General features: G+C 42.6%; 8 protein-coding genes across 13 annotated transcripts in view; 7 read left to right on the plus strand and 1 right to left on the minus strand.

Moving 5' to 3' along the window:
• Positions 1 to 2,516, plus strand: part of CG42458 (uncharacterized protein) — a 30,891-nt gene extending 28,375 nt beyond the window's left edge. Inside the window, exons 6-8 of the mRNA NM_206288.4 lie at positions 146 to 283; positions 602 to 1,308; positions 1,459 to 2,516. Coding sequence (NP_996010.2) covers positions 146 to 283; positions 602 to 1,308; positions 1,459 to 1,545 — 932 coding nt within the window. The 3' untranslated portion in view covers positions 1,546 to 2,516. The remainder of the gene's footprint in view (positions 1 to 145; positions 284 to 601; positions 1,309 to 1,458) is intronic.
• A 1,431-nt stretch (positions 2,517 to 3,947) lies between these two features.
• ppk26 (pickpocket 26) lies at positions 3,948 to 6,407 on the plus strand. The gene is made up of 6 exons (NM_139868.3): positions 3,948 to 4,538; positions 4,600 to 4,860; positions 4,921 to 5,125; positions 5,174 to 5,444; positions 5,500 to 5,758; positions 5,906 to 6,407. Exons 1-6 carry the CDS (start codon positions 3,988 to 3,990, stop codon positions 6,150 to 6,152), a joined length of 1,794 nt encoding a protein of 597 aa, NP_648125.3. The 5' UTR covers positions 3,948 to 3,987; the 3' UTR covers positions 6,153 to 6,407.
• A 6,900-nt stretch (positions 6,408 to 13,307) lies between these two features.
• On the plus strand, positions 13,308 to 16,607 carry CG42660 (uncharacterized protein). Of its 2 annotated transcripts, NM_001202133.1 has the most exons (14): positions 13,308 to 13,413; positions 13,469 to 13,636; positions 13,700 to 13,828; positions 13,886 to 13,978; positions 14,046 to 14,147; positions 14,200 to 14,367; positions 14,425 to 14,550; positions 14,618 to 14,874; positions 14,928 to 14,986; positions 15,052 to 15,219; positions 15,277 to 15,456; positions 15,523 to 15,657; positions 15,719 to 15,895; positions 15,945 to 16,607. In NM_001202133.1, exons 1-4 carry the CDS (start codon positions 13,351 to 13,353, stop codon positions 13,952 to 13,954), a joined length of 429 nt encoding a protein of 142 aa, NP_001189062.1. In that variant the 5' UTR covers positions 13,308 to 13,350; the 3' UTR covers positions 13,955 to 13,978; positions 14,046 to 14,147; positions 14,200 to 14,367; positions 14,425 to 14,550; positions 14,618 to 14,874; positions 14,928 to 14,986; positions 15,052 to 15,219; positions 15,277 to 15,456; positions 15,523 to 15,657; positions 15,719 to 15,895; positions 15,945 to 16,607. The 2 variants fall into 2 exon arrangements, with proteins under 2 accessions (NP_001189062.1, NP_001286968.1); NM_001300039.1 differs by having other exon boundaries at positions 15,277 to 15,657.
• On the plus strand, positions 13,308 to 16,607 carry CG42661 (uncharacterized protein). Of its 2 annotated transcripts, NM_001202132.1 has the most exons (14): positions 13,308 to 13,413; positions 13,469 to 13,636; positions 13,700 to 13,828; positions 13,886 to 13,978; positions 14,046 to 14,147; positions 14,200 to 14,367; positions 14,425 to 14,550; positions 14,618 to 14,874; positions 14,928 to 14,986; positions 15,052 to 15,219; positions 15,277 to 15,456; positions 15,523 to 15,657; positions 15,719 to 15,895; positions 15,945 to 16,607. In NM_001202132.1, exons 5-8 carry the CDS (start codon positions 14,085 to 14,087, stop codon positions 14,684 to 14,686), a joined length of 426 nt encoding a protein of 141 aa, NP_001189061.1. In that variant the 5' UTR covers positions 13,308 to 13,413; positions 13,469 to 13,636; positions 13,700 to 13,828; positions 13,886 to 13,978; positions 14,046 to 14,084; the 3' UTR covers positions 14,687 to 14,874; positions 14,928 to 14,986; positions 15,052 to 15,219; positions 15,277 to 15,456; positions 15,523 to 15,657; positions 15,719 to 15,895; positions 15,945 to 16,607. The 2 variants fall into 2 exon arrangements, with proteins under 2 accessions (NP_001189061.1, NP_001286969.1); NM_001300040.1 differs by having other exon boundaries at positions 15,277 to 15,657.
• On the plus strand, positions 13,308 to 16,607 carry Tsp66A (Tetraspanin 66A). Of its 4 annotated transcripts, NM_001202134.1 has the most exons (14): positions 13,308 to 13,413; positions 13,469 to 13,636; positions 13,700 to 13,828; positions 13,886 to 13,978; positions 14,046 to 14,147; positions 14,200 to 14,367; positions 14,425 to 14,550; positions 14,618 to 14,874; positions 14,928 to 14,986; positions 15,052 to 15,219; positions 15,277 to 15,456; positions 15,523 to 15,657; positions 15,719 to 15,895; positions 15,945 to 16,607. In NM_001202134.1, the coding sequence occupies exons 10-14, from the start codon at positions 15,118 to 15,120 to the stop codon at positions 16,059 to 16,061; spliced, it is 711 nt and encodes a 236-aa protein (NP_001189063.1). In that variant the 5' UTR covers positions 13,308 to 13,413; positions 13,469 to 13,636; positions 13,700 to 13,828; positions 13,886 to 13,978; positions 14,046 to 14,147; positions 14,200 to 14,367; positions 14,425 to 14,550; positions 14,618 to 14,874; positions 14,928 to 14,986; positions 15,052 to 15,117; the 3' UTR covers positions 16,062 to 16,607. The 4 variants fall into 4 exon arrangements, with proteins under 4 accessions (NP_001189063.1, NP_001261518.1, NP_729259.2 ...); NM_001274589.2 differs by lacking the exons at positions 13,308 to 13,413; positions 13,469 to 13,636; positions 13,700 to 13,828; ... (4 more) ...; positions 14,618 to 14,874; positions 14,928 to 14,986 and having other exon boundaries at positions 15,067 to 15,219; positions 15,277 to 15,462; NM_168216.4 differs by lacking the exons at positions 13,308 to 13,413; positions 13,469 to 13,636; positions 13,700 to 13,828; ... (4 more) ...; positions 14,618 to 14,874; positions 14,928 to 14,986 and having other exon boundaries at positions 15,067 to 15,219.
• Positions 16,608 to 17,300: 693 nt separating this feature from the next.
• On the minus strand, positions 17,301 to 18,101 carry CG8543 (uncharacterized protein). The gene has a single exon (NM_139869.2). The coding sequence runs from the start codon at positions 18,032 to 18,034 to the stop codon at positions 17,375 to 17,377; it is 660 nt and encodes a 219-aa protein (NP_648126.1). The 5' UTR covers positions 18,035 to 18,101; the 3' UTR covers positions 17,301 to 17,374.
• Positions 18,102 to 19,357: 1,256 nt separating this feature from the next.
• On the plus strand, positions 19,358 to 20,313 carry CG8541 (uncharacterized protein). The gene has a single exon (NM_139870.2). It carries the CDS (start codon positions 19,409 to 19,411, stop codon positions 20,234 to 20,236), a length of 828 nt encoding a protein of 275 aa, NP_648127.1. The 5' UTR covers positions 19,358 to 19,408; the 3' UTR covers positions 20,237 to 20,313.
• Positions 20,314 to 23,368: 3,055 nt separating this feature from the next.
• CG43292 (uncharacterized protein) lies at positions 23,369 to 24,046 on the plus strand. Its single transcript, NM_001259729.2, has 4 exons — positions 23,369 to 23,491; positions 23,545 to 23,706; positions 23,765 to 23,890; positions 23,953 to 24,046. Exons 1-4 carry the CDS (start codon positions 23,429 to 23,431, stop codon positions 24,028 to 24,030), a joined length of 429 nt encoding a protein of 142 aa, NP_001246658.1. The 5' UTR covers positions 23,369 to 23,428; the 3' UTR covers positions 24,031 to 24,046.
• The last annotated feature ends 1,358 nt before the right edge of the window (positions 24,047 to 25,404 follow it).

A 25,404-nucleotide genomic window follows, 5' to 3' on the forward strand; every position in this document is an offset into this window, starting at 1 on the left:
AGATTAGTGTTTTTTTGTTTTAATTTTATTACCGAGGCAGCTACTAGGAATCATTAAAATTACTTTTCTTGTGCAGACAGTTTTTTCACAGTTTTTCACTTACGTTCAACATGTTTTCAAGACCTTTCCCTTTGCATATTTACAGGCAATCCGGATACATTAATCTGCGGCAATTGCCGGGAATCCTTTGGCGAGCTGTCTGAGTTATTGGACCACAAGAAAAGTTATTGCAAGCTGAGGTTCACATGCAAGTGCCAGGATGTTGCCTTTGCGGCAAGTGCAAGTAAGTGGGCGAAACGGGCCTCCTTGGGGGGCGTGGGGCAGCCTGTCTGTTGGCAATTAATTTATGATTGTTAAACACTTTTTGCCCTTGCCCCGGCCCCAAAAGTGTTTGTCTAAGTCGTAGGCGCTCCACTGTTTGCCAGTCAGCAACATCTGGTCGCCGGGCGGCAGGATGTCTGTGCATTCATGTCCTGCGACTGCTGGCAAATGCATTTAAAATTGAGTTATTTATGCGCCAGAGCCTCCGATGTCTGTCCTTCTGCAAATTCCAACTTAAATAACTAATTAATTCTCGCATGTTTCACCCCTGCGCCTACAGAGACTCCGCCGACGAGCGCCAAATTGCTGTGCGCCGTTTGCAAGGATGCGTTCGTCAATCCTTGGGATTTGATGGTCCACGCACAGGCCGCCCACATGGTTAACATTTACGAGCTGGGCGATGATGAGGGCAGCAGCAACAGCAATGCCACCACAGCCAGCAGCAACAATGTTGCAAATGCAGCCGTGGAGAATGGCCATACCATCGCCGATGTGGCTGCCACAAAGCAGCAGATGCCACAGATGCCGGATGCCTCATCAACACTTAACAAGGAGCCCAATAACAATAATAAAATTAGCAACAACAATATCATCAGTGGGGCCATCAATGGCCACATGTCGCCCTCGGGAACGGGCATCATTATGGCATCGGTATCTTCGGCTGAGAATGGAATGGCCAGCGACATGGAGACCAACTGTCTGGACATTAAGTTTAGCCCCAGTGCCAGTCCCAAGGAGGCGAGTGACATGATTACCGCCGCACCAGGCAGTGGTTCTCATTCCCCAGTGATTCCGTTACAGGATCAGCACAGGGATGATCTCTCCCTCGATGGACGCATGTCGAGCAGCTCCCAGCAGACCCATCACTCCGACGAACTGAACGTCAAGCTGCTGAATGGCTCCGTCTCCTCGAGGGGCAGCTCGCCCGGATTGGAGGCGGATGAGCCGCCGGCCACAAGGGCTTGCATTGTCCGTACCTTAAGCATTGTGAGTATGGATGATCCTGGGCAAACTAATTACACAGTCGCATCATACTATAAATTATAATAGTCACTTTTTATGTAACTCAAGAACTGATTATTTTCTAGTTAGAGCTTTAGAACTATTTAATCAACACATTTTTAATTTTATTTCCAGGAAACAGCCGGGTCATCTACAGCGCCAACTGCCAATACTTTGAGCCTGATGTCCAACAGTTTAGGCCTGGCTCTCGCACCGCAATAGGTCAAAGTTCGCGGGGAGGGTCAACAGCATATGGAAAGGGTTCAGAAAACTCCCTTTGGAGCGGTGTTATTTGTGCTATCGTATGGCGATACAAGTGCAATTTCTTCAGTATTTTTATAACAGACTAACCTTGGAGGGAACTAATAAGTCCGAAGGAAAAAAAGAACGAATAACGTAAATTACAGCAAACATATCATTTTTAATTAGCCATAGATATGAAATATGAGCAGATATAGTATAGTATATAGTGTACTGCGTGCTATATATGTATATTTATATCAATTACATCCATGTGTACGTTTATATGTAATGTATTTGTAATCGTAATTGTAATTGTAATTGTAACTGCAAAACGCCTTTGTGTTTGTGTTGTTTTTGCATGTCCTTTGGGTTTAGCGTTTCAAACGGAAGTGTATTTATTTGGGTTTCAAAACTGCATAAGTGAACGTATAGGTAAAATTATGAAAAGCTTAAACTGTCATCGCCTGTCGGCGGTGCAAATTGAACGGTAATCGAGCTTTGTATATAGTTAATACCAATAATATGGATAAAAATTACGGAGTTATAAGATCATTGTTATTAACCAGACAATCGTCTGGTGCCGGCTTTAACCGATGTTTAAATATTTTCGATATAATTTACGGAACAAATTAATCGTAGTTAATACCAAATTAACCCACGCAAATTGTATATCAAAAGTAGCATAGTGACAACAGGTGTTTCAAAAACAAATTCGGAGTAACTTGCTATACATTATCTAGAATCATAATCAAATATGCGTAATATTAATAGCGACTATATTCTGTAATAACTATATCAAAAGTAGCGGCTATGTAAATAGGTTAATCAACGTATTATGTACTTACCAAGCAAACCAATTTGTAAACAGTAACAACATTCAATTCAATGTCCTCCAACTAAAGCATATAAACCAACAAACGAATGTATTATGCTAAATGAGAATACCAAATATATATATATATATATAAATATATATATATATATACAAATATATAAATTATTGAGCCTTTCAATGGTTTGGTGGGCAATGGGTGGCTAAACTAAAGTGATTTTCCCAAATCAAGTCACTTTTCCCCAGTTGAATTTCGGGAGACGCATCAGAAATTCTATTTCGCAGCTCATTAAAATAAATGATCGCCAGACTTTTTTGCCAGACAGAAGCGAGAAGTGTGTAAATGTTTACTGGCTGGCAAAAGGAACAGGTAACAGGTAACAACGGCAAGTGCAAGGACAATGCCAACATTGTTGAAGGCACAGCGTCACAATAATGAAAGGTCCCCCAACAAAGGGGACACATTTTCCTCGTTTTCCAGGACCTCCGAAAAATTTAGACACAATGCCCCCGAATGCAGTTCACTTTGTTAAAATGCGCAACCAAAATGGTCGGCATCGTGTTGCGCCGTATTGCTCCTGTCGTTGCTTCCCCTTTGTTGCGTCCTTGCCGCTGGCCAATGCACTTCTAGCTTGTTCGCTCATTAAAGGGTAGCTACACTTTGCCAAGCATTCTGTAAAATGCTTAATTAATTGTCCAAAAATTTAATTATGTAATTTTTCAGGCAAGAAATATTGTTAGAAATAATAATTGTATTTTATAGGTTTACTATTAACAAATTCAATAAATAAGAGTCAAAGCATTGGAAAAGTTCACTCTGCTCAAGGGTAATACTGGTTTTCAAGTATTTAATAGTGACTTAAAAACAATTCATTCGCATTTAGATAGAGCATTTTCTAGTCGCTGTTCGTCATGTTCCAGCACTGCCATTGTTTAGCCGTGTTTAACGTGAGGATTTGACTCGACATTGTCGGCGTCTGCAGCCGTTTGCCGTTTTGTTTCGAGGTCGAGTTAAGCGCCTGCAGTCAAGTGGCCGGGATTTAAAATGCATAAGCCCGCGTGGCCGGAAAGTCGCCGTTTTCAATTTGGCCATGGCCATGCGGCTGCACCTGTCGCGGTGGCTAGTTGCAGGCGAGGATGTGGCGCTGGTGACCCGGGGCTTGGTGAGCTACAAGTGCGCACTGGCTAATTAGAATGCCTCGCCTAGTGCCGGCTCAAAGGTAACATTTAGCCGGGCATTGGGTCAGAGTTGACAATTACGTTAGCTGCAGGTGAGGGATGAGGTTTGCCAGTCTCTGGGTTTCTTTAAACCCCACGGGGATTCCGGTGCTCCAGGGCGAGCTTGCAAATTACGCCAGCTTAGCGACATGAAGTAATTGAAACGCCACCAAAAACGCCACCTACCCACGCCGAAAATTCGTGGAAAAGTATGCGTGCCGCGTTGGCGATCCGTCGGGACTGTCCTCCACCATCGGTTCCATCGCAGGACAGCAGCCGCACCCTGCACCCGTACGGACGGGTATATAAAGGCTGGAGTCTTGCGTGCGCACCGCTGACTTAGTCAACGCATCTCCAGCACGCCGGACCGGATGTCGACGGACAGCACACAACCCCATACGCCCAGCCATGAGGTGGCGGTACGTCCGCCGCCCTGTGCCGCCAACCAGTGGAAACGGGCTGCACTAATGGCCCGGATGGCTCCGGCATTCCGGGAGACCGTATCCGATGACAGCGAGGACGAGGTGGACACCAAGAAGCAGATCAAATACGGCAGCGGCTTCCAGGCGGCCAAGGCCATCATACACGAGTACTGCGACTATACGACCATCCATGGCATCCGGTATCTGGGCGAGAAGAAGAGACCGCTCTTGGAGCGCCTCTTCTGGATCAGTGTCCTGGTGCTATCGGTTTTCACCTGCGTCAAGCTGACCCTAAATATCTGGGACAAGTGGAACAACAATCCGGTTATTGTCAGTTTCGCCGAGAAATCCACTCCGGTGTGGCAAATCCCATTTCCCGCTGTTACAGTTTGTCCGGAGACTAAAACGCGTCGTGAGATATTCAATTTTACGGATTCGTATCACCAAGTGCGTGATTTTCAAAGTAATGTCAGCGGTATTGTAGACCTCAGCGATAAACAGTAAGTAATTGTCCTTTTCACACCTAAAAACGAATGTATATTAGAGTACATTTGTTAACAGAAAGGGATTATATGGCGCTGTGTCGCAGGTTTGCGAGCCACATTTGCATGATGTAACTCTGGGTAATAAAACCCGGAGGGGCATGGAAATCATTGATGCCCTGACTGAAGTATCCCCCCATTTCGATGACACCTATCTGAACTGTAAGTGGCGTAACTCTCCGGTTAAGTGCAGTGATATTTTCCACAAATTTGTGACGGAGGATGGCGTTTGCTTCAGTTTCAATTCACTCAGTCCAGCGGAGATTTTCCGAGCGGAAGGGTGAGCTTGGATATCAAGTTTATGATAAACTCAAATTCTGATACTAGCGCTCTGTTGTAGTATTATTCCCGATTTTATATTCCGCGAGGAAAACCGACTATCCATGGACTGGAATGTGGAGGATGGTTATAGCGCCAGTGCGGATACATCTCCCTATCCAAATCGAGTTTTGGGCCCCGGAGCTCGAGCTGGTTTATATCTGTTTATGGGTGGTGCGGAAATTGATTTCGATGACATGTGTCGTGGTCCAGTTCAGGGTTTCAAGGTAAAATCTATTATGTTTGATATAGTTGTTCAAAGGGAATCCTCTTAGATTTTATTACACACACCTGGAGATGTGGCCCAAGTGTCGAAGCAGTACTTCCGCATACCGTTCGACCAGGAAGTGCTTATATCCATTCGTCCCAAGATCATTACCACTTCGGATGGTCTGAAGCACTACGAACCCAATCGACGGCAGTGCTATTTCCAAAAGGAAAGGGAATTACGTTACTTCAATATCTACTCGCAGAGTAATTGCGAATTGGAGTGCCTGGCCAACTTCACCTTGACCAAATGTGGCTGTGTTAAGTTCTCCATGCCACGTAAGTTTTAGCCCAGTATTGTCCATTGGGATTTAATTAACCAGTTTGGTTTTAGGTAATGTTAATATGCCCGTGTGTGGTGACGCCAGTTTGAAGTGCTATAACCAAGCCGAGGATGAGCTGCTGCTCAGGGAATTCACACAGGGCTTGGTTAACGCAGGGGAAAATACTCGGGGAGAAACTGAGTGTAACTGCCTTCCATCGTGTACTTCGATTGCCTACGAGGCTGAGATCTCCCAGGCTGATTTTGACTATAAGACAGTAATTAATACTGATTCTCCGGAGGGGAAGGAGGAGCAATCTAAGAGGCAAGGGTAAGTCGGACAAGAAATTCCATTAGATAGATATAACATTCTGTTAAAAACGTACATGTTTCGCAATATATATATATATTTGAGTCATCAGCTAAAATGACTGTACCTATTATATGACATATTTTCTTAAAAAATCCCCTTTGACAGAATGAAGATGTCGCGCGTGTCCATCTTTTTCAAGGAGGCCCAGTTCCTGACCTCTCGGCGCTCAGAGCTTTATGGTACCACCGACTTTCTTGCCAATTGTGGTGGCTTACTTGGCCTCTTCATGGGCGTCTCCATGCTGAGCATAGTGGAACTGATCTATTTCTGCACCGTGCGCCTCATCTCGAACCTAAGGATGCGCCGCAAAACCCGCAAGGAACTGCTGAAGGCGGTCAACAAGGATGCCTAATCGAAGGACCTCCTGTACGGCCCATAAATAATCCAGAATCCAGTGAATCCAGCTAAACTGGAAGCCAAAGTTGAGCTGACTCTGCTGCTCTGTGTTTGTTCTGCGTTAAATGTTAAATCTGCAAACAATGAAAATAAAGTTGTACTCAGCACTAGACGGCAAATGCAGTCCTCTATCTGTTCCGATACGACCCGCATCCTGCCAAATCATCTCAGTGCTTCTGTATGTGTGTGTGTGTAAGTCTGTGTGCATTTGAAATGGAATCAATTATTTTATTGTGTGATTTGCTGCTGCCTTCGATGCGATGCAATGCGATTCGATTCGATTTCGAAAGTCAATAGACAACGTCGTCGAAGAGTCGTGGACAAAGTCAAAGGGGAGCTACGCATCTCAACTTCCAACTCATATGTTATGCAGGGCCAATCCTTTGATTCAGACCAAGTATATCCGAATGTATCCTGATCCCAGGAGTATGGGAGGCATGGTATGGGAGGTATGGGATACCTTGGCTGGGCAAACACTGAGGCAATCCCGGCACTCCTTCGTTCAAGTTGTGCGTGCGGCTCTAATGGAAATCCAATTGAATTAAGTTAATTATGTTGGCAAATATTTAAACAATAGCAGCAATTTATGCACACCCAACCCCCGGGTACTTCACAACCTGCAGGCGCTGCAAAGTAGGCTTTAAAATGTTGCCATGCATTGGCTGTCATTTTGTTTAATTCAATTGGCTGTTTGCATTATGTACGCCACGTACATTTTCCACCAAATTGTTGCGCAACAGTTGTGCGGGCCATGAAACTACTGAATTTTGCCGTGGAGTTCATTACGGCAACAAGTGTCGAAATGTGTCGAAATATTGCAAATAAAGTTGACACATTTGCATATGCCTAATAAAATTTTCATGCCCACACACGACGGAGTGCATCGCACATTGCACATCGGGCACGAAATCGCAGTCCACATCCGTGTCCGCACTTTGGCACTTTCCATCTCCACCGGCTGCTTTTCGCCTTTTGTGGGCCACTTTTTACTTTCCGTGCCTGCCAATTTGATTCACATATAAAAATGAATTTATGACAATTTCCGACTGATGGCTGCCAAGGCTGTCTCGAGGGCTTTATTGATTTCACACAATGCGAGGGTGGATTTCAAAATATTGAAATGATTCTTAAGAGCATTGGTTGTTATATTGATAAGGCTCACAATACTACCTAATTTCGCCAAACTTAAAATGCCCAGACTTGACTTAATTTATACTTTTTTCTTTTGTCAAGTTCCCTTTTTGTCATTGCATCCACCAACTCTCGTTGGCAGGACGAAACTCTTATTTTATACAAGTATCTTTGTTTGGGCACTGAGACTGTATTATATTCTCGTTTCAGTCGCCGATAATGTGACATTGACTATTAAGCAGTAAAACCTACTCAAAGTCGGGGCAGGCAGTGTCAGTAATCAATTTGCAAGTAATTTCTGCTCGGTTCCGGTTGAGTTCTCCTCTCTTTGTGATGGCGGACATGAATAAGTCCGGGATAACATGACACTTGACATTGAGCCGGAGGTCGGCGGGGAATCGTGCACTCGCGAGCAATATCAATAAAAAGTTTTCTTCGCTTTTTGCTGAAATGGCACGCAAAAAAAAAAAGTACAAATTGTAATTAAACTTTTGCACAATGCAACTCAAACTGTCCGCAGTGTCTGGCAGCAGTAACAAAAAGCCATCAGCTGCATAGCAACAACCAATAACAAAGTGCAAGACGTGCTGCATTTGGCCAACCGTTTGATTTGCTCGGCGGTGCTTTGAATTTCCGGTTTCCTGTTTCCGGTTTAGGAACCCACAGCAAAAATAACACAACCAGCGAATATCAAATAATATTAGAGATACATGATTGGACTCTAACGTGTTACTTATTCTGAATCTCACTGAGCAGTAGTTTAGCATATGAACAAAAAAAAGGATATAGAGAAAATACACTTAATTTAGATTTTTAATATTTTTTACATACGTCATAGAAGTATAAAATATATACGCTGATCAATATTAGTCTTACCTTGAATACGTGTAATTAGTAAGTGAAAAATAATCTCATTTTAAACTTATGAACGATATCCAGGCTAAGTACTGTCGAAAAAGTGTTAAAATGTTTTGAAAATGGTTTTCTTAACCACTTTTCCAGTTTGAATTGCACTATTCACCACTTTACAATCTATGGCCAGAAAGGATGAGGAAGTGGCCGCCAGGCAGCCATGTTTGTTTGTATTTATGTCGGTTTGCCGAGCAACGTTTTGCGGCATTCAGACATTCAAATGCAGAGTGACTACAGCACGCGGCTGTCACGTCAAGTGGTGGCCCACCTGGAGGGGATCCGATCGGATAGGATAGGATTGGATTGGATTGGATTGGATGGGGAATGGGATGGGAGTGGAACGGATGACGACTGCTGCCTAGAACTGATTGCTTAAGCGGAAATGACTTGAATGCCTTCGCTATCGCCACGTCACACGGGGCGTATGTGGAATTTCGCACTCGATTGCCTTGGAGGCGAAGTTTTGTGTAACGCGATTAGCGGTTTGCGCTCAACGTTGTTTTGTTTGCTGTTGTGTGCCCAAGTCGAGGAAAGTCCTGTGGAGCAACACCTTAGCCTGGGAACTCGGAGAACCGAAACACCGGCATCGATTGCAGTAATTGCAGTTGTAGCGCGTCTAAAACTTTAACCGGAGTTGGAAAAGTCATTAAAAACTTGCTCCCAACTTTGGATGCGAATTAGAATTTTTGATTAAATTGCTTGCCAGGCGGGATTCTTGGCAATTTACTGCGACAAGATGGGACGAGACAATTAATGAAAAATGCATAAGCCAAATGGCGAATCAATGTATATCGTGACACCAATTGCGAATTAACACCCTCATATACTTCCATACATACTTATGCATGTGGCATCATTGTCACGCAAGATTCGCTGCGGCATTGGCACTTGTATTTGGCATTTGTATGCAAACCGCGCACTAAATTAGATTCTTTTTTACTGCAGCCACAACGTTCGCTTGATGATGAGCCGATGACAGGGTCTCCGGGTGTATTTTCCCGCTTTTCCAGCTTTTCCCGCTTCGGGCGATAAAATGCGTAAGCTCGTTAAAATTGCACGCGACGCGCCTCTTATAATAATGGCAATCGATGGCTGACTGAGGATGCCGGTTAGCTGAAGGATATTGATGGTGCGACATATTGATTTGGCTCTGCAGGATTCTAGATGCGGTTCATGGTGAATCCGAGAGTGGAGCAAAGTAAACATAAAATCCTTAATGGTAAGTGAGTAGCATAAAATAAATAGAATTTGCAGGTCTTGAGCTTGCAACCTGTTGTAGTTTATGATTTCTCGAATCAACATTAGGTTTTATAGATCTTTCTATAGTTCCACCACTTTTCTAAAAATATATTCCATTTGTTAAATCTGCAACGGACATTCTTTATGTAAAATTCCATATCTAATCCAATTTCTAAGGCCTCAACAATTGAAACCGGAGTCCTTACACGCCCATTCATATTCAGTTTTATAATTGCTTTTGCCGGGGACCAGGCCCGAAAAATCTGCACCCAGAGAAAATAATATGAATTAAATTCACTGGCGCAAGTTTTCGAGCTTATTATGCATTACCTAATGAAAACTGGGCCAGGACCAAGGACCCAGGCACCAAGGCACAAAACTGGCAGTCGCGTAAGCAAATAATAAATAAATAAATAAACGAAAAGCGCAAATAACATTTGAGAGCCAGATTTAATTTCTAACGTTGAGTGCGCATAAACAGTGAGGAGGATGGGAAGAGGATGAGGATGAGTCTGTCACTGGAGGATGGTGGTGATTGTGGTGACCGGGGATTTTCCGGGTGAAAAACAAGGGGAGGCGGCAGCAGACAAAAGGCGGAGGAAAACCTTGCTGCGAGCAACAAACAAAGATGATGCGGATATCACTGAGCTCGGTCTGGTGTGTTGGAGTCTGTGGATATTATATGGAAGTGGATATGGAAGTGCAGCGGAAATGCGGGATTCCGGGACTATGGCCGCCACCCCCGAACCAAAAGACTGCTGGGCCTGGGGATATAAAAATAAACAATCAAAGCGGGCGGCAGAAGGCGTAATAGAAGTTGGCGTAAGTAAACAATGAATTACGGAATCATGAAAGCAAATTGACTTTAATGCAAAAATCAAATATTTACACAGCGCGGATGCGGGACAAGGACAGTCGTTGTGGCGTTGAATGGTTAGTGGGAAAGAGGAGGCAATGCAATTGCAATTCCCCGCGCGAAAGAGACGGCAATAGACGGCAGTCCCAGAGACAAAAGGCAAACAAACAGACAGACAAAACCAAAATGGAAGAAGCAACGCATACAAATCGAGGTTATGTTAGACGTCCTGGCTGCAAACTCTTTCCGCTCTTTCCAAAATTTGTTTCGGCACTTAAATGCCAATGCACACAAGCTCGGAAAACACACTCATATGCAAGTTTGAATGGAGTTACACAAGAAAAAAAATCGACATAAGTCTGTCTTGCAATTGTGAAAACTTATTAGCGGGTAAAAAAATGGTAAAGCTGTTTCGAAAGGTCAAGAACAGGCAGGGGCTACGAATATGTTAATATGATATGTTATCTTAATGGGTTTTATCCTAATTCTAAATTACATGTAAAGGTGGCTGAGAGCATGCTTTAAAATATATATTTTTCTCTCTGCATAAAAAGTAAGAAATATCTTTAGGGTCGAGGGTCAAAAAGGGGTTTAAACTGCGGGTCAGCTTTTGTGTGGCATTGGATTGGTCTGCGGCGTTTCCGGTTTTCGAGTATACGTTATTAGCTCACTGGGCGTGGATGCGGTCCAGCAGGGTCTGAATTTTACGATTTCATTCATTTTTGTGGCTGCCATTTGGCGCCGCAAAATATGCAACTAAATTTTATTTGCAGAAATAAGAGCTCAAGACCTTGGCTGGCATAAAAATAATATTGGGCAATGCTTTGGAAGTAAGTGTGAAAAACCCCTTGAAGGCACTCGTTCCAAAGAATTTATCAATTAGAATAGTAGCTGAAAAACACAGCATCCGTGTAATAAAGCACGTAACAGAGTGAGGGGAAAAGTGCTACGATGGACAATAAAAAAACATACCGAATAGAGTGTGGTAAAATTGGGTGAAAGAGGAAACATCACACAAATCTGAAAACCATAAAAGTGTCGCTTTCAATTGTTACCCCAAACTCGGAACTACAGGCGACAATCGAAGCCAACAAGTGAAATTGAAACGTTCAATGGATAGTGCGGAGTCCTGAAAGGATGCATGTGGACAGAGGGGCGTGGAAAGGAAACAGGATGGATGAGGGTGCTCTAGAAGCTCACAGGCACAAATTGATGATGATGTAGTGTGTGTGTGCCTGCAACTGTGTGGCAGGATGCTGGATGCGAGATTTTTTATGCATCCTGACTTGGGCTTCAGGGCCTCAAAATATTATTTATGCATTTAATATTTATAAGTACTCTTGTCTTAACCTATTTTTGGAAGAATGTTAACATAAAATTATATTAAAAATATGAATTTTCACTTTTGATAGAGTAGCACAAATCCCCAGTGATTTTTATTCCAATACTTTATTACGTTCTCAGCTGAACTGAGAATGATGCCAGCGATGATTGACACCACGCCCGGCAATAAATTTTTAATTTTCAATGCTCCCCTAGAGACTGATGCTCTGATGGACCCCTGTCCACATCCTTTCCTCCAGTGAGCTTGTTAAATTCAAATTAGAACGATGCCAGGAGCTGCGCTCTATGCGAGAAGTTGCCGCTGACAGCGAAGATAAATGACACAGAACTGCGATCGCAACAAATTAACCTTGTTAGAGGCTGCAGCACAGGCAAAGGCGGGGCCAGGACATAACTCCGGAGCAGTGGTAACGGCAAGGACTCCGGCCCGAGGACACCAGTTACAAGTGTATGTAATTTTTTATCGTCTGCGACTTTCGACTCCACTCTCCCACTGACGACGACTGACTTATGAATGGCGTGTGCCAAGTTGAGTCGAGACAAAGCACTGGAAGAAATTGTATGGGCTTAAAAATAATAATATATAGTTCAACAAAAAATAACTTATTTTTGTATCGCTAGAAATGATACAATTAGATTTATATGATTTTAGTATGATTTAGTAATGTGAAGGATACTTTAAAGATTCATTCAAAAAACTGTTTAGGTACCCCTAACCTGAGAACAAACATTGCAGTACACTTGAACTACATGTATATTTTTTAAGTGCCTTGAATTTCCTGCTACTGCCACTGCTTTGGAGTCGATAAATCAGTTTGTGTATCAAATTGAATTCACGAGCGTGCACATGACACCAGCCCACGCACATTTATCAGCCGATTCAGGCGAATCATGCGGAGCATGAACTTTAACTCCACCGGTTTTCGGCAAACCGCAAAATTTTAATCTCAACTAAGAGCTTACAAGAAAATAAAATCCATCGCCCGTTTGCATTATAAATTATTCATTACGAAAACGCAACCGCGACACGCCCACATTTTTTTTTTTTTTTGAGCCAAGTAAATGAACGCCTGCCGCCGACAGGCGCTCGTTTGCACCTAATTTGATTTTTAGTTGCTGCTCCTTTTGGTGGCGAGTCTGCGGTCGGTTCGCTTGGCATTCCATACCCAGCAGCAGCAGCTGCCCCACCCATATGGCATTTGAAGCCATCTCGCAGATTCTAGCTCACAAATACAGGCGCCCACACGAAGAAGGACTCGGCAGCGCATCCTGTTTTCTTTCATTCATTCCAGCGCGGCTGGCTGTCGAAAAAATGTCTGTCATGTGGCTAGAGAATTTTGCAGTAATTAATGGCAACTGTTTGATTAAAAAATTCCACAGCAGCTCAACATGCAGGGATGTGTACGGGTTTTAGTTCTAGTTTTCCACGCCCCCAAGCCGTTTTCCATTACCAAACGCGGTCAAAAGCTGCGATGCTGAATAAATCTATGCAAATTCCACAGATTTCTTAAAGTCCTTTTTCAAGCTCTTCGAACGTTGAATGAAGCAAAGAAGTATAAATTTATGAAAATAACCCAATTTATTTGTTTATTTAACACTTGAGAACAATGTCAATTGGATTACCATTTGCAAAAATCTAAATGTTAAATTTTTTATTTTCATCTGAGCTATAATGTGCATTTGCTCAACTCGTGTACTCAAAATCGTTCTTTTGGCATTCATACATCTTGCCGCAGTGAGTTGAATAGACACCCGTTCATGTCAAATTACTGTTGACGCATTTTTTTAAGGGATTTAATGGCGCGCAAATAGCGAAGGACATTACTTTGCTGGATAAACTGGTGGGTCACCATCATGTTATGCTTACTATAAGTCTAGCACTATGTGTTATCATACTAGTTGTTCTCTTAGTTGCCATTTTTGCTGCTATTCGTCATCATATATTGGCTTTAAACGTGGTGCGTAGCTTTGAATTATTCAAAAATAATTATTGTATTCAAAATATTGTACAACTTTTTCAGACGCTTGTTTTCTTGATTTTTAAGTGTGTAGCAAAGGGTATTATCGTAATCGTTTGCGTATTAACCGCAGAAACAGGTATTGAAAATACTGCCGCACATTTTTGGTTCTTTCTATGCTGGAAATTCACGGTGCGTATTTCATTTAATTGGATTGGTGATAAAATAATCTTAATTAATTCAAAATAGTGTTGCTGTATGCTCTTTAATCTATTCTTTTATATACGGCTAACAGAGAATTCAAGACAAGCTGACTAATTCTTATAAAGAGTATTGATTGTGGTAAGGATTTGTAAAACTTGTAAACTTTTCAGAAAATTCTAAACTTTTTTCCACACATTTGTTTTAGTTCTTCGAACGAAATATTTTCAAATTCTATCTTGACAGAATGTGCTTTTGTCCGACACTTGGTCTCAAAATTGTACTTTTGTTAGTAATACCTATAACCGCAGTAAGTTGGATGCTCATTTGATTGATTAACCAATTCAATATTCAATTGGCAGGGAATTAATGGTGCTCAAATAGCCAAAGATGTTTCTATATTGAATTTATTAAAGGGATACCATTATATTATGCTTATTATAAGCCTATCCCTGTCCGTAGTTATACTGGCGACTCTGGTTCTTTTAATATATGCGGCGATCTGTAATAAAATTCGAATTCTGAAAGTGGTTCGTTAGCATGAGGTTTTAAAAATCATTGAGTTAAATTTTTGATGTAATTTTCAGATGATCTTTGTTTATGTAGCCATCGTCGTGGTGAAACTGATAATTCTGTTCGTGTGTCTAAGTACTGAATTGAATCCTGACAAGACGACAGCCCATCCCATATTTATGATATGCTGGCTCCTTACGGTAAGGTTATACAGACATTCAAATTATATAACTATGTATTAACCAAGTTTTTCCGACAACTGAATAGTTCTTATGTATGGCCGTTATAATAATATACTGGCTTCGGCTACATGACCTTGCCAACGAAGACAATTAGACTGGTATTGAAATGAATACTATGAATACTATGAATACTATCTGGCATAAACGCAAAATATCGTATTACCTCCTCATTAGATCCGTCATTGTGATTTTCAGTGATTAATGTTAAGATATTAACTATGTCGAATAACCAACTGCATTAGAGCAAAAACGGAAACTCACTGGAAACTTCATTAATGAATTGTAAGTATCTGTCAACTTGGGATTTTAGAACTTAACATCTTGTCTTTTGTAAGCAATTGGAGTTAATACCAAAAGCTAGCTGAATTTGCAAATTATAATGGACATCGTATTGGTATTGAAAAACATAGTATCGCTAATTGTCAACCGAAAAAATTCTGTTTTTTTTTTTTAAAGCAGTTATACCATCGAAAGCAGTGTCATTTTAGGTCAAAAATATATATATTCGTATTTTTCGGATAAAATATGGTGGATAATGAGGAAACGGGATGCCTTCAAAGATTACTCAGCGTTGGAAAGCTACAGATTTGCAAGTTCATAATCTACTTTGTGTGGTTGGTCAATTTCGTAGGTAATATCATGGAAGCGAAGAAAAAACCACTACAAAGGTGTTCCCACCCACAGATTTTCAGCTGTGCGGATATTTACATATACTATTTCATACTGAAGGAACACATGCCTTGCTGGGATTGTTTGTTCAGGTCCTACATGATAATCGCTCTAACCGTAAATGCCCTAATGGCGCCGCTGCTGATAGTCGGTTTTTTCTTCATATATTCGCATTTATGCCGCGAAATACGCATTGTAATTGTTTGTAAACATTATTTTTAAAAACACAGCGATTGCCAAGATTGTATTTAAATTTTACAGTATGCCACAGTACTCTTCCTGGCAACATGGTTGCAGATGATGCTGACTATACTGTTTGCACAACAGTACCAAATTGTTGGAGATGTACTTCGAATATGGATGAATCGCAAGAGTTTGGAATTCTACGAAAGTCGCGTAAGAGTTTCGCAATAATATTATATTAAGTAGTAAAGTTACCCACTTCGTTTATTAAAAGTGCCAGTGCTGCGGAGTTTTGGGACCTGACGACTACAAGTTGGGCGATCTGAATATCCCAAAATCCTGTTACAAGAATGGCAGTGAAAGGGATGAGGACCTGTACCGATCAGGCTGCTCCACGCGCTCCATAAAGCCCGCGTCGCCCATCATCCATGTGATCTCCTTCGTAATTCAGGTGAGTAGTGGTCGGGTGTTTCGAATTCTAACGCTAAAAACCATTTTAGTATGTTTTAGTCATATGCATTGAGGTATTCCTTATTATCCTGTTAAGGAGCAAATCCCAACCCACAAGTATGTGGTCTGAGCGGGTCACCGAAAGGTTTGGTAGTGTAAAAAAGTGACTTGCAGTTCTATTCGGATTTGGGAAGCAATCCTAAAGAACATCTCTGAACTTTAGGGCTATTTTCCAACATTGCATGGAACTTAAGCAGCAGATTTTCATGTGAATTGCAATTTTGGGTGCGGTTTTCAATTCACATTGTACCGGGCATGAGTATTGGCATTCTGGCGGGCGAGACAAATTGGATGCTGCCGGCTATCGTCATATTTCACGGACTGCAATCAATAACGATAAACACTTGAGTCGCAAATCCAATGTCCAGAATCCTGTCCAACAACGGCATGCATATGGATGAGCCAATAAAGAAATCAACAAAGCATGTCGGGCGATTGAAAAAGTATTGCAAATACCCCGGATAGCTGGGGATTCGGACACGGAATTGGACTCCAATCCGGACAATATGCAAATGCAGCTAAGCAGAAAATATTCAAGGACGATCCAGCCCCACCCCCTTCAACAAACGCTCAAGTTTATATATTCATTTTGTGTCCCTCGTCCCGCGCATAAATTTTATTGTTGTCAACATTAAATTCTAGTCGTGAAAAACAATTTTGCAGCATTTGAAAATCCATAAAATATGCATACGAAATTGTCCGCCGGAACGACCAACTTTATGGCTAAATAGTTTGCTCCGGCCCACATCGTTAATGCCTTTTTTATGCGTTGTATTTGGGTGTTGGGTAAACTTTTTAGCCGCCATAACAATAACGGCAGCAAAAGCAACCACACTTTGGTCAAGCTGCTGAAATATCCAGTGCAAAGTTCATAGATAAAGGGAAGGGATACAAAGACGAAGTCGCAGGCGAAAAGGGTCATGTGGCTCATTAAACTTTGGCCAACAATTTTTTGTTGCACCCCCCAACCGGCAAAGACAAACAGAAAGTTTTGCACTAAATATTTGCGCCCTCGCAAAAAAAAAAACTAGGAAAACAGAATGAAAAGGGTTTTTGAGGTGAGTGGCCATGGTTTCCGGGGATTTAAAATGGTTGCAACAATTCTTAGCACACATACGCCCCATTAAACGCTAGAAAAATTATATGTTAAGAGCTAAAACAAAAAGGGTGAAAGTGTTTCTTTAAATTGATGTTATTAAATCGTTTTATATGGGAAGTTCTTCAGAATATATGATCATAAAATTAGATTTATGACTGACCCCTTTTACAATGTTTAAACTTTAATTCTTTGCTTACTTGAACAACCTTTTTACCTTTGCAATTGCAGGAAATAATAATTCGTGCTTGATTCAGTTATAAACGGATTTTATTTCGTACAGACAATTCAACAAAGTGTCAACAAAGGTTGGGATGACCTGACCTAGTATCCCCAGTGGGATCCGAATCCATCGAAGCTGGCGTGGGCAACCACGGCGGCGGGCGAGTACTTCACATAGGCGGCGGGAGCAGCAGCCACCAGAGGAGCAGGAGCGTGGTAAACTGGAGCAGGAGCGGAGTACACGGTCTTGGCCACGACTGGAGCTGGAGCGGAGTAGACTGGAGCTGGGGCGGCATAGACAGCCTTGGCGACGGGAGCAGAGTACACGGTCTTGGCCACGACTGGAGCTGGAGCGGCGTAGACTGGAGCTGGAGCGGCATAGACAGCCTTGGCGACGGGAGCAGAGTACACGGTCTTAGCCACGACGGGAGCAGGAGCAGCAGCGTAGAAGGACTTGGTGATCACTGGAGCAGGTGCGGAGTACAGGGTCTTGGGAGTGTAGACATTGTTGGTGATGCGGGAGTCCACCTTGCTGACACTGGAGTACGGGGTAACCACGTTCTTGGAGTAGGTGGACACAGTGCCGCCGAAGGAGCGCACCACATTCTGCTGGGTGGTTCCCACGGCATCGTAGTGGGGCTGAGCCACCTTGGCCACCACGGGAATGGAGGCAGCGGCATAGGTGGTGGCCGGAGCCAGGAAGCCAGCACTGGCCACACCCACCAGAGCGCAGAAGGACAACAGGACGTACTTGAATGCCATGGCTAAGATTGAATTGATTGATTGACAATTTAAAATTGAAAACTTAAGCTGATGTTTGTAGTGAGCTGCTGTGGCTACTGATGCTAAACTCTTGGCAAGCGACTGTTTTTATAGCCAAAACTCGCATATGGCTTGCCAAATTTCACGGCCAACTCGCAAATTATAGTTTGTTCGTATGACAGATTGAGTTAGGCCTAAGCTCCCCACAAAAAAAAAAGAAGAAAAAAAAACTGGTTCAATGGGTCGACAAATGACTGCGCTCTTTTCTCTCCCTCTTTCCGTGCTCCGTCTCTGTCTTAATTGGAGGCCAGCTCAAGTGCCCCACACCCCAAATGCGAAATGTATCAGGAAAGTGAATTATTTTGAATACTCGTACTATCAACAGCTCATAAATTTTCCAGCAACGGAGTGGGGCAAACTTTTATTTTCCCGCTGTGTTTTTCCATTAAATTGAGTTCCACTCGAGCAGCAAATATGAGGCAACCCCTCAATAAGGGGATGTTCCTTAGCTCCTTGTTGCTGTCAACTTTATCAGCAGGGGTGTCAGTGGTTCCTTTCTTTTCGGAGTGGTGGCAGTCAGTTGTTTATGATTTTTGTTTGTTTTTATTCCAAGGGGAAGCCGAGAAGTTTTTGTGCCCTTCCAGAAGGAAGATCTGAAGTTGAAATTAATGATCAGAAGTCGAAAAGTTTTGGTGCGTCCTAAATAGCTGTTCAAGAAAGATGCCATATGCATAGCTCAGTATAAAGTTCCTATATGGATTGGCCATAAAAATAATATTATTTATAGATATATTATAATTCATTGAAACACCCATTTTATTGACACTGCGCATAGAGTACTACCACTTCGTTCTGTGTGCATTTTTCCACTCTTGATGTTTTTCTTTTGTTTCGGCCAAGTTTGGAAAATGAATTTTCCTGCTCTGCTGCTCACGGGCGCATGATGAATATTTATTGAAATTACCAAAGTTGACGCTACTCCAAATTGAATTGTGTTGCCAACTTGGGATGCTTCTTACTGCCACAAATTCTGCGCTCTTTTTCCTTCTTCTATTGGCGCGCATTTTTTTGTTTTGGTTTTTGTTTTTGGCAAATTGTTATTAATTTTACACGGGGGGCGCTGAAGCCCCACACCGAAACCTAATTACCGCGTTTAATGCATGCCTGCAAATTGGCTTTCAAGCGGTTACGCAGGTGAACTGCCATCGCATTGTGGAAATCACCAGAAAACCAACCAAAAACCGACAAAAACTGGCACGCGTCCGATGCGTATAAAAGCCGGCACATTTTGGCCAAATCAGCATCAGTCGCAGCCCAACCAGCCTGCTTTCAACTTGACTCGAGCAAACCGTCCAGTCATCACCGTACTTCAACATGGCATTCCGCTATCTCATCTCTCTGTGCGCCCTGGTGGCCTGCGCCAATGCTGGTCTCTTGGCCAGCCATGTGGCCATTGCTAATCCGTCGGTGGATGCCGTCGCCTCCACTCAGCAGAATGTGGTGAGGTCCTTTGCCGGTACTGTTTCCAGCTACTCGAAGGCGGTGGACACCCCCTACTCCAGTGTGAGGAAGAGCGACACGAGGATCCAGAACAATGTATACACTCCTGCTATTAAGACGACCACTTATGGTGCTGCTCCTCTGTACACTCAGGCTACTCCCATTGTGTCCAAGACTCTGGTCCATGCTCCAGCTCCCGTTGTTGAGAAGACTGTGTACGCTGCTGCTCCAGCTCCAGTTCTGGCCAAGACTGTTTACTCCGCTCCTGCTCCAGTTGTGGCCAAGCACGTTTATTCCGCTCCAGCTCAGGTTTATGCTCCTGCCGCCCCAGTTGTGGCCAAGACCGTGTACTCTGCTCCTGCTCCAGTTTACGCTGCTCCTGCTCCAGTTTATGCTGCACCCGCTCCAGTTGTAGCCAAGACCGTGTACTCCGCACCAGCTCCAGTTCTGGCCAAGACCGTGTACTCTGCTCCAGCTCCAGTTTATGCTGCTTCCGCACCGGCTGTGGCCAAGACTGTGTCCTATGCCGCCCCACTGGCCACCACCAATGTGAACCATGGACCAGCTGCCACCACCTACACCCACAATGCTCCAGCTCTGGGCGTCTCCAGCTATGGAAGCTCCCAGACGGTTCACTATTCCCCCGCAGAGAGTGTGTCGCACATGAGCTTCGATGGATTCGGAACCCACTGGGGTTTCTAAATAAGTCTTGGCCTTTGGGCTTAAGCAATTGTTAATGTTTGGTGGTCAATAAAGACGGAGATCGATTGTTGCAAATTAAACATGAGCCGAGTAAAGTAGACCTTCTGGGTGAACAATGGGCCAAACTGGTTTCTGCCAATTCATCGTTATGCGTTGGCCTTCTATGAGGTCTTACCTGAAGTGCTAAGGCGGTGGGCGTGGTGGTAAGCGGCTTTGTGATAAGCTGTGGGGGCGTGGCATGTCGTGTTTTATGGCTCTTTAATTGGATTTAATATTTTTCGCACACCTTTCCCCCAAAAGCAACTTGTGCACATGTTATATTTATTGTCAGTTAATTAACGGATATTTATGCTCGCATAACCGCAACTCCGCATAAATGGCTTACACGCTTGCCTCCCAAACTTAACATTGACATCTTGGCTCAGAGTGACTGTGGATAGATATGTGGTACTACATTAATGGGTACCAGTTAAATGGGTTCAATTGGAACCATTGACAGGCGGCCAAGAGGTAGAGTTTAATAGACCGAATGCGTGTTTTGACAGTGATATTTTAACGGGATTGCTTGAACAGCGATCGAGTTGCGTAATGAAAGGTAAATGATAGAGAGACTGAGGTAATAGACAAAAGACAAAAAGACAGGAAAGTTATTAAAGACATGGATCAGCTCTTAATAAGCATTAACTTATGCCTCATGAACTTTTGAACTTATTACTATTGATAATAATTTTTGTTATTCTTCCTTAAAACTCGTTTAAGATTTTCTCAAAAATAAGTCAAAAATGTTCAACTTTAGTTTGCCCTTCTAAGACATGACACTAATGCGACATGCAATCGAGCTGATTAATTCCCTCTTGGCCAATTGACAGGCCAGACAAGAACAATCAAATTAAATGAAAACGTGTCCAAAAAGAGTAGAACGAGGACCCTGTCTTGGAATTTTTGCCAGCCAAATTAGTTGCATTTGTTATTGTTCTCGGCGGGCGCTTTGATTTGTGATTTGATTGCGCATACGCCCCGTGCCACATGCCAAAATGTGCCAGATTGTTCTCGTCTGAGTTGACAATTAGTCAATAATTTATTTCAATTTCATTTCGCATGCCAAGCACACACACACAAACAAAACACCCCAAAAGGAAAGCCTAACTGCACTTTAATTACATTTACATTTTGGCTTGAGATTGTCGCTTTAGTTTTTGCCACAAAAACGAGACTGACAAGGGGGCAAATTGCTGGGACCATCCTGCAATTGTTGCAATGCAATTTAGGTAAGCGAATTTTCATGATTTAAATAACAGCATTATGTGCGGCAGATTGTGTGTGTATGTGGTTGAAAAACTGCAGACATTGTCGCTTTGCCGTTCGGTATTTTGTGTTTTGTCTGACTGGCTGGCTGTGTGTCCTGGTATAATTAAATTATGGCTGGACATAAGACGCATAATAGGTCATAAATCAAATTTACCTATCCCACGGGTCCATGCCGAGCATGACACTCCAGACGGCGTCACAGACACAGTTTCCCATAGACAACGTTGCACCGAAAAAAATTTAATATTATTTTTATAAAATATTAAACTTGCTTAAAAGCTTGATTTGGCTTAGAGACTTCTAATAAAAACTTAAATTGAGATTAGAAACATCCTGTTCAGACCTTTTTTAAACGTTACATATTATTCTGCACATAATTTTCTTCCGTGGAACAAGGACACATTGTGTACTGGTCATTTTTCCCTAATTTTGATGGACATTATGACGACTCTGTCTCGGCACACAATTAGATAATTGATGCATCTGCTATGGCTGTTGTGCCCGTCCCGCCCGTTTGAATTTACATTTGTGCCGGCATTTCAATTGCAACTTTGACTCCACCGAACCACAAAAGGGCCGTCCCATGGTCCAGATTCTGTTTTCCTAACTGCGGCTATAACTGCCATACTGTGACTGCAGTTAATGTGTCCTTCTGTCAGAACCAGCCACACTTTGAATGGATTGCATTTGAAACATTTCATAGGCACAGCAAACGAATTTGTTGCCTTATTTTCGGCCTACTATGTTCTATGCGTTTTTCTTTTTTCGTGACCATTAATGGCTTTTATATGAAATGAGTTTCTTAATCACTGATGCTGTAATACAAAATTATAATAAAGAAAACCGACGATATCTGCGATATCGCATAGAAGTAGACAAAGAGGATACCCTCCCATTTCTCTATAACATTTTTCTGCCACCCAACTGGTGGGTGTATTAAAATTTAATTTTTAGATTACAGACCGTTTGTTTTCTATTTGCTCCACGAGGCGAAACAAACAAGTGCAGCTGGGCGTGTGGGGGGAAGACAAAAGCAACTTTAAGGTCGCTTTTTTTCTGTTGATTTATCATCACTTTATGCAAATTGACCGCTTACCTTTGAGCTTTATCGCAGCACATCTGTGAAAAGCTTCGGTTGAGGGGTTCTACTCCTCCGTTTTCCTGCGATTTTCCTTGGCAGTTTTCAACCCCGCCATTGGCTGCCACGTGCAATGTCAATGCCAAGCGATTAACATTCAATTAGCTTTTGGCTCCATCAATGATTTTATCACACAGCCAGGAGGTCCTGTTGCTGCGGCTGGTTTGAGTGTAAATTGTGGCAAATTATCATTAGCCTGTTTGGGGTCCACAAACAAGAAGGAGAGGACTACAGCAAGGACATCTTCAAAAGGTTTTTATGACATCAGCAGCTGTCGTTGACAGATTATTGTGGCGATTATTTTAGCAGAGCGGTAGGACACACAGGACAGATACCAGATACCAGATACAAGATACAAGACGGCAAACAACAAACGGGTTCCAAATGGAATGGGGGCTATTGTGCGTTCAACTGGAAAATGTCAACAGTGTTGTTGGCATTGCTGTTGGCCGCTTTGTCGTCCCTGTTACTCAGCCACATGTGGCAGGACTTGAAGAACATCGAGGACCTCGTCCTCTTCCCGCCACTTGAATAGCTTGCGGCTTAGCACTTGTGAATAACTAGCTAAAGTTGAAGAAGTTGTCACATTTTTATCAACACCACTGGCCGTGTAATAAATTCTTATCCGCACTTGGCTAAGTAACAGGTATCTTATAGTCGAGATACATACGAAATAGTTCTCTCTTGCTATATTTACAGACATGAAAAACTTGTCATTTTATTTTGGAATTTTGTAAAATTTTACGATGTGCGTTTGCCCGCCTCTCCTTCTTAAGATCGCTCTGCTGATGGTTATATTCCCTACCATCGTAAGTTACCTACTTTAGTTATTCTGAACAAATATCATTGATCAAATCCGCAGGCTGTTAATATAATGGAAGTAATTTACAATGGTGTGAACTCGAAAGCCGAAGCTCATCAGATTGCCATCAACTTAAACCTAGTTGCATGCTTCATTGCACTTCTATCTCTGGCATTTGGAATTTATGGAACGATAATGAATACAATCTTCATAATTCGATTGGTAGCTCCTTATAGGGTTCTTCTGAATCAGTAATATGCATATTCTAAAATTATTTCAGCTGATGTTCGTGTTGATTACATTCTGCTTATTCAAGATAGTCATGTGGATAGTGTATAAGAATCTGTCGCCAATGTCAGCAGAGGACGTCACCCACTTTTGGTTCCAGCTTAACACGGGCTTATCGGTATCTGAAAGTTCGATTTATAGATATACCGATCAAGTAATTCATATTTCACTTCCTCATAGATAACATGTTCGGTTCTGACGGTGATTTTCTGTATGCGGCTGCATGAGCAAACTCGCCAGTTTCAATTGGGCTATTAGACCATAGATAATTCTTAATTTCCACTTCGTAGTTTCAGTTTAATATTGAATATATTCTATTATATATATTATACGTTTTTATTTCCTCTCACTATTTGTTAATATAAATGATATAAACGAGGTTGATGCTTTAATATCAATTCTCCGACTTTAATCTTAAAACGCCTCCTTCCGTGAAAGTGACCTCAAAGTGCTGATGAAGCTGTTGATATCGACGGGCGTGGCAATTTGTGGGCTGTGTGGGTAATCAAATTACATGCGGCATTATGGACACCCGCAGGACGATAATAGCAGCCAATAAAGATGACAATGACATGATAAGCGCCAACAGGAGCAGAGGCTATGAACCCGCCGGGGTCATCTGTTGGCTCCATTTGCGCAGCTTTAAATGAAGTTTAACGATGCCCACAAATAATGATACTTTGCATTTTAAAACACTTTTCCCACTCGGTCAGAAGTCAGGCAGAGCAAAAGTCCGATGCTCATTACACGCGTTTCACTTGACACTTTTATTGGCAATGGAAACGAAGTGGAATGGAAAGCGGAAAAGCGGGTCATTTTATGGCCAAGAACGGATGCCGATAAGGGCATTAAATTTGTTTCAGCCATAAAGACGCTGGCCACATCACTCAGCATTTGGCCAATTACGCAAATAAAAGTACACACCCTTCTTGGATGGAAAAAAAAAAAATGATGCAGAATGGAACGTGTCAAAGTGGTGGAAAATGCAGCAGAATTCATGGATGTGAAGTGGCTCATTAGAGGTGTGTGTGCGCTGCCCCGAAGCTTTTGGCCGGGAAATCGTGTGGAAAAACGCGCTCTAAACTGACACTTTTACACCGAAATGCTCAAAGCCTTTAGCTACAAACAAAGCCCTCTCTGTTTTCTGGACTCCAATTTAAATGCGAACAAAAATATGAATGGCCAAAAATAAGTATTTCATTTCTTTTTAATTCCCCCAACTGGCATAATTAAAGACGAGGCCTGATCGGCCCCCGGCGATTCTCATTGGATTGCTGGACTGCAATTTGGGGGGCCATAACAGCATGTCGTCGACGTTGTCGTTGCCGTTGTCCTTGTCGTCCGGGCGCATGTCCTGCGGCTGATTAAAATCTATTAGAGTCAAAGAGATGTTAGACACTAAGCAGGCGGTAGATGCTCTCCATGCCACCGGGTGGCAAGGCATCCAGCGGGGCGCTCACTTTGTCCAATGACTTGCCATGTAAATGACGACGGCGACGGCTACGCAATTGAAATGCATGCGGCAAAAACTTTCAACTTGTCGAAGAAGGGTATGCTGGGCCAGTGGGTTAAGAGAACGTTTAACAATATAATAAATCAGCAATTCAATCAGCAGTATAAATATTTTATTCA

Source organism: Drosophila melanogaster, chromosome 3L (genome assembly GCF_000001215.4).
Source record: "Drosophila melanogaster chromosome 3L".
Taxonomy (NCBI): domain Eukaryota; kingdom Metazoa; phylum Arthropoda; class Insecta; order Diptera; family Drosophilidae; genus Drosophila; species Drosophila melanogaster.

Excerpts from the sequence above, each read along its gene's own strand:
- ppk26 (NM_139868.3), top strand. The coding sequence starts at position 3,988 with ATGTCGACGGACAGCACACAACCCCATACGCCCAGCCATGAGGTGGCG. Across the intron at positions 5,126-5,173 it reads GTCCAGTTCAGGGTTTCAAG|ATTTTATTACACACACCTGG; the intron begins GTAAAATCTATT and ends GAATCCTCTTAG. Across the intron at positions 5,445-5,499 it reads TGTTAAGTTCTCCATGCCAC|GTAATGTTAATATGCCCGTG; the intron begins GTAAGTTTTAGC and ends GTTTGGTTTTAG.
- CG8543 (NM_139869.2), bottom strand. The coding sequence starts at position 18,034 with ATGGCATTCAAGTACGTCCTGTTGTCCTTCTGCGCTCTGGTGGGTGTG.
- CG8541 (NM_139870.2), top strand. The coding sequence starts at position 19,409 with ATGGCATTCCGCTATCTCATCTCTCTGTGCGCCCTGGTGGCCTGCGCC.
- CG43292 (NM_001259729.2), top strand. The coding sequence starts at position 23,429 with ATGTGCGTTTGCCCGCCTCTCCTTCTTAAGATCGCTCTGCTGATGGTT. Across the intron at positions 23,492-23,544 it reads TGGTTATATTCCCTACCATC|GCTGTTAATATAATGGAAGT; the intron begins GTAAGTTACCTA and ends TCAAATCCGCAG. Across the intron at positions 23,707-23,764 it reads CAATCTTCATAATTCGATTG|CTGATGTTCGTGTTGATTAC; the intron begins GTAGCTCCTTAT and ends AAATTATTTCAG.